At 34.7% G+C, this 22,603-nt stretch overlaps 3 protein-coding genes across 4 annotated transcripts; 1 reads left to right on the plus strand and 2 right to left on the minus strand.

Annotated features, from left to right (window-relative positions):
* The first annotated feature begins 550 nt into the window (after positions 1–550).
* On the plus strand, positions 551–8,075 carry LOC125869049 (N6-adenosine-methyltransferase non-catalytic subunit MTB-like). 2 transcript variants are annotated; one of them, XM_049549612.1, is made up of 7 exons: positions 551–709; positions 1,540–4,033; positions 5,293–5,376; positions 5,563–5,667; positions 5,756–5,864; positions 6,988–7,139; positions 7,540–8,075. In XM_049549612.1, exons 2-7 carry the CDS (start codon positions 1,607–1,609, stop codon positions 7,978–7,980), a joined length of 3,318 nt encoding a protein of 1,105 aa, XP_049405569.1. In that variant the 5' UTR covers positions 551–709; positions 1,540–1,606; the 3' UTR covers positions 7,981–8,075. The 2 variants fall into 2 exon arrangements, with proteins under 2 accessions (XP_049405569.1, XP_049405570.1); XM_049549613.1 differs by having other exon boundaries at positions 571–735.
* Positions 8,076–8,337: 262 nt separating this feature from the next.
* Positions 8,338–10,073, minus strand: LOC125869203 (lysM domain receptor-like kinase 3). Its single transcript, XM_049549765.1, has one exon. The coding sequence runs from the start codon at positions 9,768–9,770 to the stop codon at positions 8,451–8,453; it is 1,320 nt and encodes a 439-aa protein (XP_049405722.1). The 5' UTR covers positions 9,771–10,073; the 3' UTR covers positions 8,338–8,450.
* Positions 10,074–13,536: 3,463 nt separating this feature from the next.
* On the minus strand, positions 13,537–17,498 carry LOC125866946 (phenylalanine ammonia-lyase 1). Its single transcript, XM_049547338.1, has 2 exons — positions 16,911–17,498; positions 13,537–15,561 (listed from the first exon to the last, which is right to left on the minus strand). Exons 1-2 carry the CDS (start codon positions 17,318–17,320, stop codon positions 13,830–13,832), a joined length of 2,142 nt encoding a protein of 713 aa, XP_049403295.1. The 5' UTR covers positions 17,321–17,498; the 3' UTR covers positions 13,537–13,829.
* Positions 17,499–22,603: the final 5,105 nt, after the last annotated feature.

A 22,603-nucleotide genomic window follows, 5' to 3' on the forward strand; every position in this document is an offset into this window, starting at 1 on the left:
TACAAAAGAACTAAACACAACTAACAATTAAAAATTATACTACTTCGGTTTTTTATTTGTTTGTCTTGCTTTTTGTTTTATTCTGTTTAAAAAAGTTTGCCTCTTTTTTTTACTACTCTTGAATTTCAACTTTTAGTATCAAGATTATAAAATTTAAAAGATATTTTTATATAATCTATATATTTCTTTTGTTTTAATTTGTTTGTTAGTTTGTTTAAAAAGTAACATTTCTTTTCTTTTTTGTTAATTCTTTAGTTTAAATTTTCACAAGATCAAAGAGTATTTGATACATTCTACTCTACATATCTCTTATTTACTTTTTTTAAACTCGGTGTTGGAGAGTAATATATATTTTTTTAGTTTAAGACTAAAGAGGGTCACAAATATTCTTTTTCTCTTTTAAACCTCCTAAATTAAAACTAAATTCAAATAAATATTTTTCAATCTTGATGAAATTAAACATGAATCCAACTAGTAAAAAATAATGACACGTAAATTAAAATGATGGAAATAATTAATTACGTATTCATTATGTCAAAGTTGATCGGGTCAATTTTCCTTTGATCCATCGAGGTTCGGATCCATAATACTTTAAACCCGATTTCCTTTATCTTCCCTTTGCTTCCACATACCTCCTCCATATTTCTACGACGACGCCGTGAATTGATCACCGGAGATCACTCGCCACCGAATCCGCCGGCATCGGAAGGTGCTCTACTTCTTCTGTTTCTCAGTGTAAATTCTAAATATTCGGAATATGCTTGTGTTTTCTGTTATTTGAGTCCTTAAGTCTTCATACAAAGATATACATGAGTTTCCGAAAGATTATTGAACTTTTAGTTTGTGGTGTTCAGTTTGGAACTGATTGATTGAATTATAATTAGGTAGTGATTGTTAATAGCCTGATTAGCTAAGCTTTTGGGAAGCCAAAAATGGTAGTGATTATCTTAGATAGTTGAGGTATTTGGCCAAGCTTAAGTATTTTTGAGTAGTAGCAGAAGTTGTTACTCAAAAGCTGAAAAAGGGAACACTTTTGGAACCTTGGCCAAACACAAGTTACTGCTCTAAGGCAAAAGTGTTTTTGCAAATTGATTAGTCAAACACAAACTGCCAAATTCTAGAAGTACTTTTTTGAAAAACATTTTTTCCAGTCTAATAAAAAAAATTTGGTGCAAGTTTATTGGAAGCGTATGTGTGACCTAAATGGAATAAGGTGGCGGTTATCAATCTTTTTTCTGTGCTCTGTTCTTTTGTCGAAAATGGTGCTTGAGCATGTGAAACATATTGCTGGTTCCACTCAGAGGAAGATTGTGGTAGGTTCAAAATAGTATTTAGCATCATTGAGTTGAAACTATTAGAATCAAACTCCTGTTTAACCTGCATAGTTTATTCTCCGTATTTCTCTCTCCCATGGTACCTTATTGTCTCTTATAATTACAATATTTTGTCTGTGTCTTATATCATGAATTGTTGCCTGAATTTAGATTCACAGTAAGGTCAGCTCATCAATCATTTTCTCCATTTCTCTCTATTTCTCAGGAGGCTATCTGGTATTGCATCATTCAATGAAGTGCTGAGAATCATCTAGTGAGGGTAATTTCTGTTGATGGCTTCCCCTGAACGACGAAGGAGTTATCTGAAACAGGATGACCTAGACTTAAAGTTTGACGATGACTGGGAAGGGGATGATAAGAGAAAATACAGGTCAAGTAAGTCAAGGCCTGGCAACAGTGAAGAAGCTGAAGGTTTAGATAGTAATGAAAGAAGGAGAAGTACATTGGAAAGAAATGAGAGTCGGAAAAGATCAGGAGGATCAAGCAAAGCTGATATTGGTGAGGATGACTATGAGGCTGAAAACGACTTGCGGTCCAAATTGACAAAGAAGAAACAGGGTGAGAATACATTGGAGACATTGAGCAATTGGTATCAGGATGGAGAACTTGGGGGCAAGTATGATAATGGAGATAAAACAGGGGATAGAGGACAAATCCTAGCTAATGAGGGTGTCAGAAGGAAATCAACTTCCAGGTTTTCTGATGGTGATGGTTCTCAGACAAGAAATAAAGGTAATAATGAGAAGCTACATGGTGGGGACTCTGGAAATGCACTGGAAAGGGATTCTAGACATTTGGAAAGAAAGGACAGTACCACAGAAAAGGGTCATGTGTTGTTAGATAGCCTTAAAGAGTCAAATAGAGACAAGAATGGTAAATACCCAGAAAGTGACGAGAGAAAAATTGACTATGATAGGATTAAGAAAGGCAGGTCGTATGCTATAGAGGAAGACAGAGGAGGAGCATTTTCTATACGGGACGATAAATTGAGCATAGAGAGATTTGAGGAGCATAGACAGCTAAAAGGTGCCACAAGTCATGACATTGCGGAAAGCCGTGAAAGGTCTGCGGTCGCAGGTGATGACGGTGGCTCACGGGTGCGAGAGAGAACTAGGAGAGAGTTGGACTCCTCTGATAGGCCCAGGACACCTGAGAAGGGTGGAAGACGCCATTACGATTTAGAAAGCGTTGAGATGGAATATGAAAAAAGAGATACTTTCAGGAGGAAAGAACAAGAAAAAGATGGTGCGAGAGATGATAAATCAAAAGGAAGGGATGATGGCAGGAGCGATAGAAACAGAGTTAGGGATGGGTCCAAAGATGGGTGGAAAAGAAGGCAAGGGAACTTTGTTGACAAGGAAATAAAAGAAGGTGAGACACCTTATGAACATGGAAGAGAGTGGGAAATGCCCCGACGTGGGTGGATTGACAATGAAAGGCCTCGTTCTGGTGGTAGAAAAGATGGAAATAGGACAGAAGCTTTGAAAACTTCATCAAAATATGGAATTTCAAATGAAAATTATGATGTCATAGAGATCCAAACCAGGCCGTTTGACTATGATAAGGAGAAGGCCATATCTGCCATAGCAAGAACAACTGAATTTAATCAGAATTCTGATGCAAGATTGCTTCCGGATGACGAGAACAATGCCTTTACTAGGGATGACAGGGGAAGAAACATGAATTGGTCAAGCCAATCTGCTCAAGATATAAAGAATACATCAGGTGATGGTTCATATAGGGATGAGACTGAATCAAGGCCCCAGAAAGGAGATGCATCTGTTCGAGCTGCCTTGGGCCAAACTTCCGATAGTGGTTCAGAACCTCCATATGGAAACCAGGAACCATCTTCCTTCAATAGAGATGTTCCAATGGGTTCTAAAGGAAGTAGGGTTGGGAGAGGAGGAAGAGGGAGGCCCACAGGAAGAGATGGCCACCAGTTTGGACCTCCAATGCCAATGATGGGATCACCTTTTGGACCTCTTGGAATGCCATCACCTGGATCTTTGCAGTCTTTAGCTCCTAACATGTCACCTGCTCCAGGTCCTCCAATGGCCCCTGGTGTTTTCATTCCTCCATTTTCACCTCCTGTGGTTTGGCCTGGAGCCCGAGGTCTTGAGATGAATATGCTAGGTGTTCCACATGGACTCTCACCTGTGCTTCCTGGGACTGGATTCCCCCCTAATTTGGGGAATCCAATGTATTTTAATCAATCAGGCCCTGGAAGAGGGACACCACCAAATATGTCTGGTCCAAATTTTAATGGCCTAATACCAGGAGGTCATGGGCAGGTTAAAGATAAAGCTAATGCTAGCTGGGTGCCTCATCGAACTAATGCCCCACCTGGCAAAGCTCCTTCTAGGGGTGAGCAGAATGACTACTCCCAAAATTTTGTAGACACTGGCACGAGGCCTCAAAATTTTATCAGGGAACTAGAACTTACCAGTGTTGTTGAGGACTATCCCAAGCTTCGAGAACTTATTCAAAGGAAGGATGAGATTGTTGTCAATTCTTCTTCGCCTCCCATGTATTTCAAATGCGACCTGCTTGAGCATGAGCTGTCACCGGATTTTTTTGGGACCAAATTTGATGTCATTCTAATAGACCCCCCATGGGAGGAATATGTTCATCGAGCTCCTGGTGTCACTGACCATATGGAGTACTGGACGTTTGAGGAAATAATGAATCTCAAAATTGAGGTATGACTTTTGCATGTCAGCCTGGTTCTTTACTCTTGATACTTTAACTGTTGCTTTAGAGTAGGATGCAGTGAACCTCAGGTGCAAAACTTGTTCGTTGTTATTATCTACTCTTATTTTTACTTGTATTGTTATGCCTTAGCATACTACACGGAGGAAGTATATTGGCAAGATACCCATTTTTTTAATTTCCTAAAATGTCCTTAATAACACACTAGCAGCAAATGAGCTAAATGGATTTTCTGTCTTTTAGGTTATTCAATGCTCTTCACCATTACACCCAGCATTTGAACAAGGAAAAGTAGCCAACTTTAATTTCCTTTGCTGCAAGCGCTCTTTTTACGGATTTCAACCCATTTCCGTAGCTTCAATTTTTTTATTGATGGATTGTTAATTATGTCTTTAAATTGAGATTCTTCCAACCATTAAACCAGTATTCTTTCAACTTAAACCAATTTCGGCAAATCTAATTTTGTAGTCATCTATAAATCCTCCACAAGAAGCTCCATTGACACTAAACCCAAAAACTGAACTCACTTTCAGCAGAAAATAAATAATCGTAATGTCTTTTGGTAAGAAAAAGGAGCTTTATAATCTTGCCGGTGTATAAGTTGCAAAACTGCATGATAAGCTCCTTAAAGCTAAAGAGGCGATTGATCACATGTGTAACTCCATTGATGTTGTAGTGTATTTTTCCAAGATTGGCCTGAAATATCTAAAACAAAATACCAAAGAAGATAATATGGGATTTAGTCAAAAAGATCTAGGTATGGAAACTGAAGAGCACTTTATAGTTATTAGAAATTATGGCCATGGTACCTTTAATTTGACATTGAAGATGAAACTGGAAATGGCAGAGAGGGTGGGGGAAGAAGAGGAGGATAGACAAAGGGAGAGACTCAAAAGTCAAGAGAGACATGGAGTATCAGATATGTTGGGTTTATTATATTTATAAAAAGACCAGACAACCTCATATATTAATATGTACCAACCAATAAGCTATTAAGGGTATTTTGGGTAAAGCAAAAATGGGTATCTTGCTAACATACTACCTTCATGTAGTATGTAAACTATATATAAATATATATCTATATATGTGTGTGTGTGTATATATATATATATATATATATATATATATAGAGAGAGAGAGAGAGAGAGAGAGAGAGAGATTAAATGTCTGCATAATTGTTGGTTCGTCACTCAGACCTGTTAGATTCTCCTTTCCGGGACTAAAGATGGTGTGAACTGTCTATTCTCAGGCAATTGCTGACACTCCATCATTTGTTTTTCTTTGGGTTGGTGATGGTGTGGGGCTTGAGCAAGGACGGCAATGCTTGAAGAAGGTATGTAGTTCAACCAATCTGAGAAACACTCTATGGTCATGAATCTGCTGATTGCTGCTTTTGATATCTTCCTTCTGCTGCTGCACCACAGATGAGCACAATCACAATCACATGCATCTATTGGTTGCAGTTTTCAATATTAGGTCATTGTGATTATTTTTAAATATTGTTCTCTCCATTCTGCAGTGGGGATTCCGCAGATGTGAGGACATATGTTGGGTGAAAACAAACAAAACCAATGCAACTCCAGGATTACGGCATGATTCCCATACTTTATTTCAGCATACAAAGGTTTTTAACATTATGCCCTCTCATTTCCCCATATGTGTATTTTCCATCATATATAACTTACATTCTGCTTGTCCCTGTCATGACATAGGAACACTGCCTTTTGGGCATAAAAGGAACTGTTCGTCGTAGTACCGATGGGCATATAATTCATGCAAATATTGACACAGATGTGATTATTGCTGAGGAACCTCCTTATGGTAGATTCTTTTTCATTCCAGACAATGCTGTGTGTGGTTTATGTTCTCTTGTGCAGATTAGATATGTTAATCATGAAATATAGGGTTGCAGACACTGGCAGCATGTTGCTTTTTCTCATCCACTTTCCAATTGTTTGTGTTCCTATGTGAGTAAGATACTTGATAGAAGCTACTGAGGCTGACCTAACAGCACTAATTCGAAAATATGGATTTCTCTCAAGTGATACACACACACATATGGTTGTTTGTAATTAATGATAATAATGTTGTGAAATTAAAAAAAAAAGTGTTTCTTTGAGTCTTACAAGGAAAACTGTCCTTTTTGAGGTTGATGGATTTTCCCTATCTTCAAATGATGCTTTTTTTCCTTTTCCTTTTGGGGTTTTCTTCTCATTTGGCTTACTCACAAAATGAGAAGAACAAACCCCTTTACCTGGGGTGAAGGGTGGGAGACAGATGAGGTGGAGATTCTGTCTTATGAATTGCTCTTTTCACTTTTTCTTTTTGGCGTTCTGTGTAATTTCTAGCTGGTTTTGGTGTTGGATATGCTTTTCAGTTGAAACCTCAGCTTTTACCAGAATTCTGTATGAACTGGTTTTGAACAAAATCTTCAATTTTCTCCTCTCATAGTTCAAGTTATGGTAGTCCTTCATTGGTCTGCTATTCCCAAGTTATGTAACAGCTATTGCTGTCTGTGGGAGAACGTTTCGAAGTTGCAACACTATCCTTTGATGCATGAAATGCACGTAATCAGTGGCGTAGATGCCTTGTCCAAAGGGGTGTCACTTTACACCCCTTTGCTGGAATTTATACTGTTTAGATAGGTAATTTTTTTTATGTATATAAACTACACGTTGAATCCCTTTGAATTCTTCATGTGGTTATTTCTTTATAATTGGACTCCCGTTAGTAAAATTCATGGCTCCGCCATTGCACGTAATCTTGTATCATCCTGTATTCTCTCTGCTAATTTCTATTCTGTCTTGCAATTAATGATATTTTAACATAATATGCTGTGTTGTCTCTCTGTACTGAATATGCGTGGTATGCTGTGTTGTCTCTCTGTACTGAATATGCGTAGTGGCTGAGCTTATTTTGTATTGCTACCGGTCACCATATGCAGGATCAACTGTAAAGCCTGAAGATATGTACCGTATAATTGAACATTTTGCGCTTGGCCGGAGAAGGCTTGAGCTCTTTGGTGAAGACCATAATATTCGATCTGGCTGGTTGACCGTTGGTAAAGGATTATCTTCATCGAACTTCAGTGCTGAGGTAAAATTTTAGCTAACCTGCTTTTGGTTGTTGATTTTATTACCTTGTAGACATGGCAAGGACATAGCTGCTCTGTCTTCCCACCCCTACCCCAAATAAATCTCTCAAATTTGTACTTTTTAAAGGGCAGGGGGAGAGAAAACAGAAATATCATTGGACGTGCTTAGTTATTCTGTCCTATTCATTGTCTCTCTTTGTGTTCTCTTAATGGTATCACTTGAATACGTTGTCTTTATTAGGAAAGAAAGATGGTAATTGTAACCTCATTCACACGCTCGTTTGAAGATCAAAAGCTTGGCCTATTTTGTACACTTAAATGGTTTACTTTTGCATGTATTATGCTACCTTCGTTATGTTTTTGTGTCTTATAATGCTGACTATTAACTTTGCAAAACTTCAGACCTATGTGCGGAATTTTGCCGATAGGGATGGTAAAGTCTGGCAGGGTGGGGGAGGAAGGAATCCACCACCAGGCGCCCCACATCTTGTTATTACAACACCTGAAATAGAGTCTCTTCGGCCCAAGTCACCAATGAAGAATCAGCAGCAACAGACAGCATCTATATCTGTGATGACAACAAACTCTTCCAACAAGAGGCCAGCCGGTAACTCACCCCAGAATAATAATACTTCGCAAAACGTGAACCAAGAAGCCTCTAGCTCTAACATCCCCAACACAGGCCCTTGGGTTCCACCGATGGAGAGTTTTCAAGGGAGAGAGGGTGGACATATGATTTCGGATAATAGGCATTTCGATATGTATGGGTATAATACAGCCTTTAGACAGTCCAACACTGAAAGTTCAGAGTATGAATCTCATAATGCAATGAATTCATTGTAGTGAGAAAATCACATTTGTTGTGTTATTATGTATTTGAATTATTATTTTTTTACCTTATAATATAATGTCAAGGCCATGAAGATGCCTTCCTTTCTTTATATGTGTTCTTTAGCCAGAAGATTGGTGACAGATCCATGAACTCTAATTATGTAGTAACTAAGTGGGGAAATAATGATAGTATCGTAGTTTGTATGTACTTTGACTAATTTATCGAGTACAATTTTTTCCTTGTATTCGCAATTAACATTTTTATTATCTTGCTATGATAATGAATATAGTCAACATACCCTATATCGTTTAGTCAAAGAAGACATCTCAGTCAAAGTCAGATAACTTCGAATAAGTAAAAGAAGAAAGATATCAACTTTACACTATAATTTTTCTAAAAATTCTATGTTTCATTTACAAAATGTATGATTAATCCCAAAATTTGTATTAGAAAAAATTGGAAAAAAAATAAAAATAAATTATCAACGAGGTGCTAAAGAAACAGTAAAGTCAGTAAGCGGAGCAAACTTCTCGGCCCAAGTCTTTGATTCTAAATACATTTGAGAAACCCGACCCGCAACCCGACCCATATCCGGTCTGTTCTTCGGGTTAGTCTCCACACATTCCAACCCGATCCGAACCAATCTCTCCGCCACCTCCACCGGGTACGAATCCTTCAACCGCTTATCCACCCACCCCCTCACCCCTACACCGCCGTCCTCCGACGCTTTCACCGCCGTCTCGATCACCGAAACCCTCACATATCCACCAGTCTCCTCATCAAATTCGTACTTCACTGCCTCCTTCCCGGAAATCAACTCCAAAACCACCACCCCAAAAGCATACACGTCACTCTTCACCGTCGCCATTCCCGTCCACTGAAACTCCGGCGCCATATATCCTCTCGTACCTTCAAACTTCAAACCTTTACTTCCACATTTCTTCAATTCCGGTGATTTCTTCGGCTTAATTTCACTATCCGAATCCTGTATTTCACTCGGAGTTTCCCCGCAAAGCTCCGCCGTACCGAAATGACAGATCTTCGCATGAAACGAAGGTTCAGTAACAATAATACTTGTGCTTTTGATGTGATTATGTACAAATCCTAAACCTAACCCAGTTGAATGATGAATGTAATCCAAACCATGAGCTATATCCGAAGCAATTTGAATCCTTGATATCCAATTCGAAAGAACAGTAAAACTAGGGTTTCTTCGATTCCTCAAAGCTTCCGATAGATTAACTCCTTGTGTATATTCATACACCAAATATATATAATTTCCAGAAACTGAAGCTCCTTTTAGTGGAATTAAGCTAGAATGGTGACTTCTGCAAATCATTGCTACTTGATCCACAAGCTCATCAGTTTCCATAGGTCGTCGGAATTTTCTCTGTATTACAACCATCTCTTGACCACGAAGAACACAACGCCACGAAGTTGATGTAGATGAAGACGAAAATGGATCCTTTAAGAAATTCTGGGTAGCTGAACGAATTTCTGTGAAATTGTATATATGAGGTTGTTCTGGAAATAGTACTCCTTTAAGGCTTGTTAATGAATGATGACTTGATTTTGACGAAGCCCATGATTGTGAGTTTTTCAAATTGTTGAGTATGAAACTCTCTGTTGATCCATTTGGGGATATCAAATTCTGGCTTGTAGATAACGACGACTGATGATCATGATCATTCGAAGAAGACAGCCTTTTTGCAGCCGCGGGTGATTTTGAAGAAGAAGATCTTCTTGGTTTCTGTTTCGGTTCCATAACTTGAGTGGTTAATTTCTTCTTTGATTTACACATGAAGGCAATCAAACTCAAAGGTATCTTATCTATCTATATCTTTTCGAATTCAAAATTGAATTCGCGATCACAACTAGTTTGAGATCGAGACGTAATTGTTGTTAGAATTGTCATATGAAGGCGGTTGGTGAAGACGTAAGCTGTTTGATCATAATTGTAACTGGTAAAGATTACTTTTTTTTTTTGGCCAATTGAGTCTTTGGTCTTCTTTGGAAATGGCTTATTCTATTAGTGGTGTCTCTTTCTTGGATTGAGTTACTTGAGATGAGTGAGACAGAAAGTCACAAGAAAACTCAATAAAGACTGTGTGTCTGCCTGTTTTTCTTCTCCTCTTTATTAGTTGAAAATATATATATTTTCATGAAAAATATCTTAAGATAACAGATTGTTCATAAATATATATATATATATATATATATTAAACACCTCCGTTCCAAAATACTTGTCACAATTTCCTTTTTAAGAGTCATATTGATAGAAGAAAAATTTGCAATTTATAGTATTTTTTGTATAGTTTTTAAATATTTAAATTTTAACTTTAAAATATTGAATTAATCTAATCTAATTTATAGCTTTGATAATTAGTCAAATTGACTTTTGAAAAGCGAAACATGACAACTATGTTGGAATAATGGAATGGATGGAGTACTTTTTTACTCTGAAAATTGTGATTTTTAAGTTTTTATTGTAATTTCTAATATGTAGCTTTTTTGTCAAAAAAAAGTTGGAGACTTTCACCCTTGGTACTCATCATTCTGTTTGAATGGATTAACTGTTAGTGATCTGGAAGTCTCTTGTGCAAGGGTCATTGCTCAACATGTCAATGGCTCCTTGTTGACTCCACCCAGTGAGGGTCTCGCACCAACTAAATCAATCCCTATAGTCTTGTGGATACTAGTGTAAACAAATTTGTGGTGGATGATGAGATGGGCATGAAAACATTAGAACAAATAGGAGGTGCCAAATGAGTGACATGATTATGTTTGTAAAATGATTTGCTTACCTTTAAACTATTAGTTATGTTGATCGGACTCTCTAAAAATGTTGTTGCACCTGTGTCGGATCCTCCAAAAATGTACACGCATCTGTAGACATTTGAAGTGTCCAAACAACATAGACTATCAGCTGTAAAAAAGTTTATCTTAACAATGAGTGTTAAGTGCTTCATTTTTTACTGGTCGTTTGGTATGCGCGATGGGATGGGATAAGCAAGGATATCCCTTGGGAGAAACATTTTATGAGGATAGTAAACCATTTTAGTACAAATGGTGGGATAGAATAATGGGATTAGCTAATACTTCAAACCAAACATGAGATAAAGTTAATCCTGAATTTTATCCGGGATTATTATCCTTATCCCACGTACCAAACGAAGACATCTGTGCTTTGTCTACAAGTTCAAAATATTTGTTAATTGGTGGAAAGAAAAGAAATGGAATGGAACACTGAGTTACATAGCAAGTTTTTACTTATAATTGCTATATCATGAATATTATTTCTTTTACTTTGTATTACTTTAAACCAGTCAACCCTTAATATAACTTGTCCCCCCTTCTACAGTTTACAATTGTTGTTGGCAACAAAAATGTCATATTTTTATATAAACAAGACTGTGAAGTGACTTGAAATAAGCTGATTGCTCTTGACTGGCTGACTTGGGAACTTCTGCAACTCTTCATCTGTAGTTAATCATGTTAATAAACAGACTAGATGTTCTTTTTTAAAATTGGAACCAGAAATTAGTTCGACATTTAAGTACAGGAAGCTCGAATGGATAATATCCTATGACTTAATACCTCTGGTTCCAATTTCAATTGCTTTACGCAGTTTCATTTGTTCCAAATTTCCATTTCTGCAACTTCAGTTGGTGCATTGGATGTTGTTGTATGTCTATTTGGCAGACTTCTACAGTGTCGTAATCAATATTGCTCGCTGTGCTTTTGTTTTTTCAGGCAGCAAATGTGTGCAGCCATACAAAAGAATACCATTTCACTTGTTTTTTGGGAAGAGTTCAACAGGAACAATTTGATCTCCTTAACAGAACCTTTTCTGAGTTGGTTTCCAAGGAAGATACCTACCAGATGGAAAAGGCCATGGTAGACCTATGCCCCCAGGTATTTTAGATGTTTTGAAGGTAACATTTTTCTTTTATGATCGAGAAATCCGTTTGGAGCCTACCCTTTAGGCTAACTCGGGATGATGGGCCATCCCTCCACCCTTCTCCGTTTAAACAACAAAGTTAGTTAGTTTAGCAAGGGCTCAAACATGTGACCTAACACACAAGACTCTCAACCTTTGCCAACCGAGTTGACTCGTGGGGGTTGAAGGTAGCGTATGATCCACTACATACACTTGAGACATCTTATTAACTTCTTTTAGCCTTTTGACGTAGACTTGATTATGTAAATTATGAAGTTTATAATACCTTCACTTGTAACAAGATTAATCCCTCAAACTTTTGTAATTTACAACACGATATCGAATAATACAGTTACTTAATCAAGGAAAAAAGAATATTTGTTGGAGGTTGCCATTTAATTTGAACTATATGTGCTGATATTTTCTTATGGTTACCACCAGAGACGAACCCAAGATTTGAAAACTGTGGGTGCACCAATATTAAGCTAAAAAAAGAGGTTCTACCTTGGACAGAACCCTGGTCGCATACACCCCCACATAAACATGTGGGTACAACTTACATCTAGAGTTGTAGAACCCTTATGTCAATATCCTTCTAGTTACAAAATATTACAAGAAATCTTCAACTGTCAATTGAAAAAAAAATTTAGTTAGAATCAATTACAATATTTAGGTCACCCATTCTATTGAACCGGCCCTCTAGTTGACCTATCAGTTACTCCATATTTATGAATTCTTATCATAAGTTCGCTCTGCAAAATCTAGACAAGCTTTCTCACAACTCGAAAGAGTAGAAGTTGGAACTGCTCGGCATGATGGCATGCATGCTCTGGCCCTATCTGCGAGACTTGCTATTGCTACATTTGCATTTTGCATCAACATAACTAGTATGCAAATTACAAACAAATTTGTGAAAAAATTATTCTTATTTTTGGTCATTTGCTTTGGTTAATTTCTTAATCTTTGAAAAATAACTATAAAGTTTTGAGACAAGAATTGTATTGTTTCTTAATATATTTATAGCATTTAGGTAAGATAATCCATTATTATCTCCTTATCTATTTCCCTCCCACATATCCTAAACAACCAATATCTGGTGGCATTTAAAAACTTGTTGACTTTTAATTTATTATTTTATCATTTATGACATGCTTCTAAAACATAGAAAATTAGAAATGTTATGATATGTGATTAAAAAATTTGTTTTATTCTGTTAAGAGACAACCCTTTTATATATAAGAAATTAAATTATATAAATTGATCGTTTACGAATTCTTTTAATCATATTTTACAGTAATTAGCATTTAACATTCTTGTCATTGTCAAAATTTATGATCCATTTCTCTTTCAAAGTTCAAGATTAATGAGCACTTTGGATTATGACATTTTTTGTTATTTTTGTTCTCATGCTATGTGCTTACCTACTTTTTGTATACAAGTTGATTAATGGCCAAAAAATTAGAAAATATATCACTCTCTCCCTTCTCACCTACCAAACCTCCTCCACTCATTGACAACTCTAGAAGGGGATTTGTTGGATAATTCAAACTAATGACCTCAAATCAGAGAGCAAAAATCAAGATGAACAAAATGATATCTACAATGAAAAATATTTAAAATTTGTTGAAGTAATCTTCTTATTGTCTATACAACATTTTCTTCTTGAAAGAAGCCACAAAAGTTTAAATACAATTGCATCATCAATAAGTTTAAAGATTCACAAATATTCATACAAACCATTAGAAAAAGTTCCACAAAACTAGAAAAATAAACTTAAAAAGTAATGTACCTACAATATTAAGACAAATAAATTTTCTCTATGTTGCTTGCACCGTCTCAAATCCTCTAAAAATACACCACTTTTAAAGGATCCGACACGTACCCTTTGAAGTGTCCAAGCAACATAAGTCCTTCTTTCTCTTAACAAAGTGGAAGAGGAGCACCATTCCATTCCTTCAAGCAATTAAGCAATGGATCTATCAACTTACCTTCGTTCATAGCTGTAAACACTTTATCAAATACTTCACCAGGAGATAAAACGTTTTCACCTGTCAAATACTTAGCACCTAATTCTTCCCTGACAAATTTGTACAATGGATATGACCTGCATTCTTGAATTCTATTACCAATTGGTGCCTTCCCATTCTCCAAATCACATCTAACACTTTCAATCTCCTTAGGCAAAACAAGTTTCAATTCTTCCTCAAATGCACTAATCTTTTGGAAGATTTCAGTGTTAGAATTCTTTAGTGCATGATCCACCAAAACTTGTCTCAACTTTTGCATTAAAGGGTAATTAGCACTGCAGGGGTCATCAGCATATGAAAAAACATACTCTCTGTCAACCATTGTGAGCAAGTCTTTCTCACAGAATCTTGATTGATGAAGCTCACCATTTTGGCCAGTGGTCAAGACTTTCTTGGCTGCTAAACTCACTGCACTTTTCACTGTGGCTTTGAGATTTTCTTCCAAATGCCTCAAGTCAATTGCTTGACATAGTGCTACTAGGTAAGTGGATGACATGAGTTTCAATATGTCAACTGCCTCCTCTGTCTTTCTTGATGAGATTAGGCCTAGTGAGTTGACATCTTGGTTGTGTTGTTCAGCACTTTGTACATGGTTAGTTACTGGATTCGCGAGAAATTGGAGTTCAGAACAGTATGAGGCCATAGCGATTTCAGCACCTTTGAAACCATAATCCAAGCTAGGATTCCTTCCACCGGTGAGATTCGAAGGCAAACCATTGTTGTAATAGTCATTGACAAGTTCAGAGAATTGTGCAAATAGGAGTTTGCCAATTGAGGCAAGTGCTAGCCTAGTGTTGTCCATTGACACACCTATTGGTGTCCCTTGGAAATTCCCACCATGTAATGCCTTGTTTCTTGACACATCAATCAAAGGATTGTCATTAACAGAGTTAATCTCTCTTTCAATCATCTTAGTTGATGATCGAATCACCTCGATTTGTGGGCCTAACCATTGTGGAGATGTCCTAAGCGCGTAACGATCTTGTTTAGGCTTTTGTAACGGGTCCATTTCATGGATTTTCTTGGCTTCTTTCACATAGGAACTTCCATCCAAAATGTGTTCCATTATAGCTGCAGCTTCAATTTGGCCAGGGTGATGTTTCAATTTGTGTGTCAAATGGTCCGTAAATTCGGGCTTTCCTTGCATAACTTCAGCAAATATTGCTGATAAAACTTCAGAAAGTATAGCAAGAATGTTAGCCTCAAAAAGAACCATTGAGGCCAAGCCAGAGCCAACAGCTGTACCATTCACTAAAGCTAATCCTTCTTTGGGCTGCAGCTCAAAGAATCCAGACTCAATACCAGCCCGTTGGAACGCGTTGACGGCATCCAACAGTTCTCCATTAGGCCCGGTGGCCTTGGAGTTGGTCCGGCCTGTTAAAAGACCAGCAATGTAGGACAGTGGTACCAAGTCACCAGACGCTGTGATCGTGCCACGTAGGGGCAAACACGGGGTAATGTTGTTGTTCAACAACTTTGTTATAGCTTCCAAAATCTCAAACCTTATGCCTGAGTAGCCTTGAAGTAGGGTGTTGATCCTCACTAGCATAGCTGCCCTCGTGGTGGAGTGTGGCAACGTGTGGCATGACTCCGTCCCGTTGCCAAAGACTCCGGCATTCAAGAACCTAGAATTCAGATGAAATTCCATTTAGCAAAAATCATCAAGTTGTAGTTGACTTACAAAGTTTAATGTAGCCAAATCATCAACATAAGTTGACGTACAAAATTTCATGTAGCCAAGTCACACTACTAGCGGCAAATCGGCAATAGCTTAATTGCCGATAAAAGTATTTTTTTTAGAGGCAATTAATCCTCTTTGTAAATGTGTCTATAGCGACATTAAATTCAATGAAAATTAACTAACGTCAGTAAAAACTTCAACATTCTTTATTTATGTGCATATTTATTGTTGACATGACGTATAAAATTCTATTAAGTAAAAACATTAGTTTAAGTTAACGTATAAAATTTCATTTAGCCAAATCATCACCATTGGTTGGGGTATTAGTTGGTCCACTTTAACCTATCAAATTTATGGATCAATTAAATGCCTTCTTTTTTAGAAAAAAATTAGACCTAAATATAGATACAGCTAACATTTATTAGCCAACAAAAGCAAAAGCAAATATTAAAAAGACTTTTCATGCTATCACGTGCACTTAATCACGTGGCATATTCACATCCTCCAAACTTTAAAAATAAATTAAGTAATTAAAACTTTTATTTGTTGGGGCAAAACTAAATTGAGCAAAAATTAATTAAATATACTACTAATAAATTAAAGGATCTAAAAATATTCTCTTTACTTGCCTAACATGTTTACAACTACTTTTCAAAATCTTTTAGGACACACCTACTTTAGACTTCATTTTATTTTTTATGTTATCAGCTCCACTATTTTCTTTTTAAAAATAAATAAATCACCCATTTTTATTTTTTGTTTTTTAATAATTATATTGTTTTGTTGCATAAAAAAACTTGCTTCCACGAAAGCAAATAAACAAAAAAAATTAACAATTTACCCAAGTTAAATTATATATCAGAAAGAAAAAAATAATAAGTTTGGTTTAATTTTCTTGATTTTTACCCCCATAATAATTTTCTCTCACTGTTTAGTTATTTATGGAAATTAAAGCTACACCTTTCTTATTATCCTCACCCTCTAGAGGAGAATAATCTCTCTATATATATATATACTTAAAGCCGCTTATAAGGTAATTATTGATAACTCTATGATAAATAATGAGTAATATTATAATCTGAAGAAAATGATAACGTCACGAATATACTATCACATGTTAATCTATGTATACTACAAATTTTAAAAAGATGAAATCCTATTTCAGTATTAAATAAGGTGAAAGTAAAATTTATTGTAGACAACTTTTTTTGTAGACTATAGGTTATATATCAAAATGGTAAAAAATAAAAATAGGTACATATAAGTAGTATATGGTAGTAATTTTGTAATTACCTTATTAGCTCTTTCTGTAGGGCTGCACCTTGTTTGGTCCTTCTATGTGATGTTGCACCAAAACCAGTAGTAACACCATAACTATCAGTCCCATTTCTCATCCCTTCCATCACCCAATCACTACTAGCCTTGACACCAGCTCGGGCCGCCTCTGACAGTTGCACAATCACGTCTTTACCTGACTGTGCAGCTATGGCGGCCACTTGAGCTACTGTCAAGGTCTCCCCTCCTAGCTTAACAACCGGCTTCCTATACTCCTCCACCATTTTCTTCACCTCATCTAGGTGGCTACCCCTGAGCGCGTCAGCTGACATGTTCCAATTCAATGGATCTTGTTGTTGTTGTTGACCCTTAACGCAAAAAACTTGATCATCATGAGTACCATTACTATTTCCATTAACGTACTCCATTATTTTTTGTCACAAAATAATCTTGGACAAGAACTCAATTGGTTAGGGAAAATAAACTGTGTAATGTTTTGATAAATAATTGGGGTAAAAATACAATGTATATATCAATATTTTTGGTTGTTGGGATTAGGAAATTGCAAAACTTATGAGTAATAAATTTAGCTGAATTTCCTGAGTTTGTTGAGCCAAAATGTTAGGTGTTTAAATAGAAAGGGAAGTAATACAATTGTCATTGAGTGTTGGACTTGGCAGGCCAATGTGTTAGTTGAAGATTAATCTTGACCGTTGGATTGCACATGGTAATCGACGGTTACGGTTGGTGACACGTGGAGAACATGAGGGTGGTTGTACATAGAAATTTAAAGGAATGGCAGCCAAGTATAGGCTTCTTCTTCTCACTAACAACACCACAAAGAGGAAAAAAAAAATACCACCAACCAAATATAAGTCAATTGGAATGAAAAACACTCTTGATAGGGAGCGATCTCTATATGGCGTGAATTCAAATTAATCAATTCAATGAATTATGTATACCAAACAAATATTAAGTGAATACATAATAGAATCCGGTGTAGAGAACAAGTAACGGGTTCATTTGAACCCAATGGTTGATTTACACAAATATCTTTTTTCTAGATAAGTATTCAGATTTTGTCCCAACTTCTAATTTTGTGGAAATATAACCCTTAGGAAATTACCTCTTCGAATAATATTAAACTCGAGCTAATATTTGTTGATATAATGTTCAATTGTGTAGACAAAACATTAGATTGTGATCTTCCAATTGCGATAACTTATGATTACAAAATTTTAGATCGTAATCTGACGTATATGATTTTTAGTTTGTTCAAAAGAAATCTTTAGATTGTAGTTTAGAATACAGTCCATAAATTATAGAGAAATTAAAAAAAAGGATCATTTCCTAAATGTCATCTCAGAAAAGATAATTGATCGATAAATAAATCATCAATTCAGTAATACAAGTAAAAGATTTTGAATTTTCATAGTTGATTAGGTTGAGTATAATATATAAATTTTAAATTCACTTTTATGATATATAGTTTGAATCGAAAACGAAGTTTCATTCGTGTGTAAATTGCATGGTTGGTGGGAAGGATACGTCATTTCACACGAGGAATATGTAACCAACATCCCTAAAGTTTCTCTAATTTGAGTTTTCATCTAAAATGAGAAATTTTAGGAGTTAGTATTAATTTTTTTACTTTGATTAGTAGGCATGTACAAAAGAGAATATTTCATAAAGCTATATCTTTTGGAATTATAAAGAAGTTTCTATTTAAAAAGAAACAATAATCATAAATGATGATTTTTACAATATTATCTGATATTTGTACTGGGGTTCAGACTACTTCGAATTCTAATCGATTAAGACTCATTACTAGATGTGAATGCCTCCTAATAAGATCTTTCATACCCAAAATTGAAATCATATACAACTTCTTATTAAGCATGTAGCCGTTGAGAAATCATATTCATCCTGAAACATCCCTTGTTGATATATTGACCTTATGTTATATAGATAATGTGGGGTTTAAGGGTGCGACGATACTATCAATTAAAAGTATTCTCTTGGTTTATTTTTTTTCACCTTATATGATACTATCTACTTTTGAGCCTTGATTTATTTGAATTTGCGTAGAATAAAGCTTATAAAAAAGGCTTTATAATAAGATATTTTTTTCTTTCTCAAGCTCCAAACCTCTATTAAAAATGAAATAATTCTTTTCATACTATCACATCCATCATATGGTTACCTACTTTATTGGCAACCTACTATTTCATTTATTAATTAATATGTATATGAGTTGGAATATCACTTTATGTCTCAAATTAATATTTATTTATTACTTAAATGCGTATATATAAAATATTTAATTTTTATTCTTTTTAAGATTTTGACTCAAATTTCACCATTATTGCTTCATCTTTTTTTCTTCTTTGTGTGTACATTTTCCTTATTAATACTTGCATTGAGAATGAATTGCATTGCACTTGAAAAAGATTAGGTGGGGACAAGGTTTATAAGAAGCTACCTACCATGCAAGAAATAACTACTTGTACATTTTCCAACAAATATTTTTTTGTATTTGATTGGAAAGTGAATTATCTTTTGAAAATTTTTTTTATTATAGATTGATTTTTGTCATCTAAAGATAAAAAAAAAATATAAGATCGACTCAACTGATATAATAGATAGATCTCAAATTTTATTATAAAAATAATAATGTTTTATCGTTAGTTAAATCAGTAATGTGAAGTTAACCATTGAGATAATTATGAAAGAAAATGACTTCCGCTCAAGATCGAGGAAAACCATTTTTTTCCTGAAAAATTATCTTCAACAACCACACAAGAAAATTTGACTTAGTTCTTTAAAAAATATTTTTCTATCCTAAAAAAACGCAACCTAGATGTGAACTCAACTTTCTTGAATTATTTCCTCCACCGCTCTATTGACTTCATCATGACAATTTTGAATGAGTCAATATACATGAATTTTGGTCTAAATCAAGAAAATAAATTTTCATCAATTCTTCTTTTAATCTTTTCTTGTTAGATTTAACTTTGAAAATGTAGTAATTGGCTTTCTTTCTAGATTGGTCAGCAAACATTTCTACTTTAAATTGCATTTAAAACAAAAATAAAAGTGTTATATGTCATGTTGATAGGCTTAATTAACCATATTGGAGGTAGGTTTAATTATGGATAGAATTTAAAATAAATAAATATAAGTAATAAGTTGGTAAAATAAAATAAAGTGTACTTCCTAATGAGATTTTGTCAAGCCTTGCTAAACAACCACCACCATATAAGTTATTGGATATTTGTACCTTTTTGTCATTGGAGGGGTTGGTGAAGTTGGAAAAATAAAAAATATTTTTAAAAAAATAGAGGGGGTTGGTGAAAGGACCAAATCAAACTTATCAATTTCTTAAGGGGGCATCATAACATTTTTTATTTTTTTGATATATTTTTAGCCATTAGAATAATAAATAGAGAGGTACGGAAATATATTAAAGACCAACAAGAATTAGAAGTAAAACGAAACGTTTCTTGTGTGAGATTTAATGTAAATGGACATATAATTTAAACTTTCGTAGAATCTAGAGTTATGTATGTAAATACATAACACACACAAGTATAGTGGTAAATGTTTAGATACTTGATTCTATTGTTGCTTAAAAACATTTCTTCAATCTTTTAATAATAATATCTTTCACGATCATGTTTCTCCCCTCCTCCTCTAGTGTAGTGATCACTTTCATAGTTTTTCTGAATTTCACCAGTTCCAAACTCGAGTACTTGTTCATCTGTCATCATCCTAATCAAAGACGAACATCTCTATTGAATGACAATAACTTCTATGGTTTACAATGAAACAAAAAAAACTATTTGACCTAAAGAAGAAAAAGTCATTAATTGCTAATAAGATACAAAACTTCCCAAAATATGAGTTTTTTTTTGGTTTCCCACCCGGTGTTTGGAGCACGCATTGGAGCTTCGACTAAATTCGGATCGCGTTCTGTAGGGCCCATTCGAGGCCCAACAAGATTTTCTCCATACCCAGGGCTCGAACCCGAGACCTCTAGTTAAGGGTGAAGGACTCCCACCAGTGCACCACAACCCATGTTGGTCCAAAATATGAGTTAAATAATACCTTGTAAAGGTCAATCAATGTTTTTAATTGTGTAAATTTCATATATGACATATATTATAGTGTTATTTTCAAGTTATAGCAGTAGATTTAGACTTTCAAGCTATAGCATTAAAAATTTCAGGTTATAACAAATTTACAAAAAAAAAATGTTTTTATTAATTGGAAAAAACTTTTTTTTAAAAAAAGATAAACGAAAATTAAAAAAAAAAATTTAGAAATAATAAAGAAAAAAACTGAAAAAATGGAAATAGATGTATTAATTAAATTTGAATTGATTGATGATAATTTTTAATTAGCATAAATTTAGGAGATTCAAACTAATTAGGAATATTTGTTTTCCTTAATTCACTCTAATCTGTTAAAATTAATTAAAAAGTCTTATTTTATCCATTTTCAAAAAAAAAAAAATCAGATGTAATTGATGTTGGTGCAACATTTAATGATCTCTGTTTTAAATTGTAAGATTTGTTTATTCCAGTATTTATACAGATTGTATACAACTTCATACATCTTTAAAAATACTTAATCCACGCTTGTTAAGACAATATAATTTACAATTAGGTTGTAAACTGTCTAGCATGAAAAAAATGTAAAACAAAAATGTAATTGAGGTTGTTACAAAATACAATTATCACTATTTTACATTGGCATAATCGTTTATACAAGGTATTTATACATGTTGGATACCAACTTCATTTATTTTTTATTTTTTTATTTTTTGTGTTAGAATATGAATTTGGATGCCAAAGGTGTACATTTTGGATACCAATTATAAGTCAGAGTTAGTTCATGAACTCTAAATTAGTAGTATGATTTCTTTCTAGTTAATAAGACATTGTAAAATCATAAACTCTAAATGTTGAATTCAATTTGTATGCATTTTGTATATAACTGTTATCCCGAGAATTATTATAGTCAATGTGTAATTTATCTTTAGAATGGTGTATCCATTTGGAATGCAGTCTGTATATAACTAGTATCATGCGATTACAATAGTCAATCTGTAATTCATATGTAATTGGTATCTTTTTGAAATAAAACAGTGGATATTATATATATCAAATACTTAAAGCTGTAACAAACACAAAAATATCGTCCAAAAGTAAAAAAAAAAAAAAACTTGTAATTCTAAAAAGTCTAAGGTGCAATCAACTATATCAAATTTGATCTCCGTGGTCTTGGTGTGGGATAATTGCTGGTATTCGGAGCATGTTCTTTTGCTATGCAGGGTCCATCAAATTTGCTAGCAGCAGTGCCAGTTACTTCACTCTCACTGGTCGCGCCATCATCGTTCTTTGTTTTTCCATAATGCCATATGATTGTGGCATACCTTTGACGATGGTACTTTGCATTGATATCAACAGAACGCATATCAAAAACTCCATTACTGATGTATTCAGCAAATAGACACGTGTACAAATCACAATCACTGAAAAAAATTTGAAAGAAAAATCATTTTATACCATTTTCATACCAATGTTAAAAATTTAAATACATTAATGAAGAAATTGAAAAAGAAACCTTCCTATTAGAAAAAATCTCAATTTCATATCAATATTAGTCATAATTCATACAAAACAGAGTAATTTAACAATTCATACCAT

This window comes from Solanum stenotomum, chromosome 6 (genome assembly GCF_019186545.1).
Source record: "Solanum stenotomum isolate F172 chromosome 6, ASM1918654v1, whole genome shotgun sequence".
NCBI lineage: Eukaryota > Viridiplantae > Streptophyta > Magnoliopsida > Solanales > Solanaceae > Solanum > Solanum stenotomum.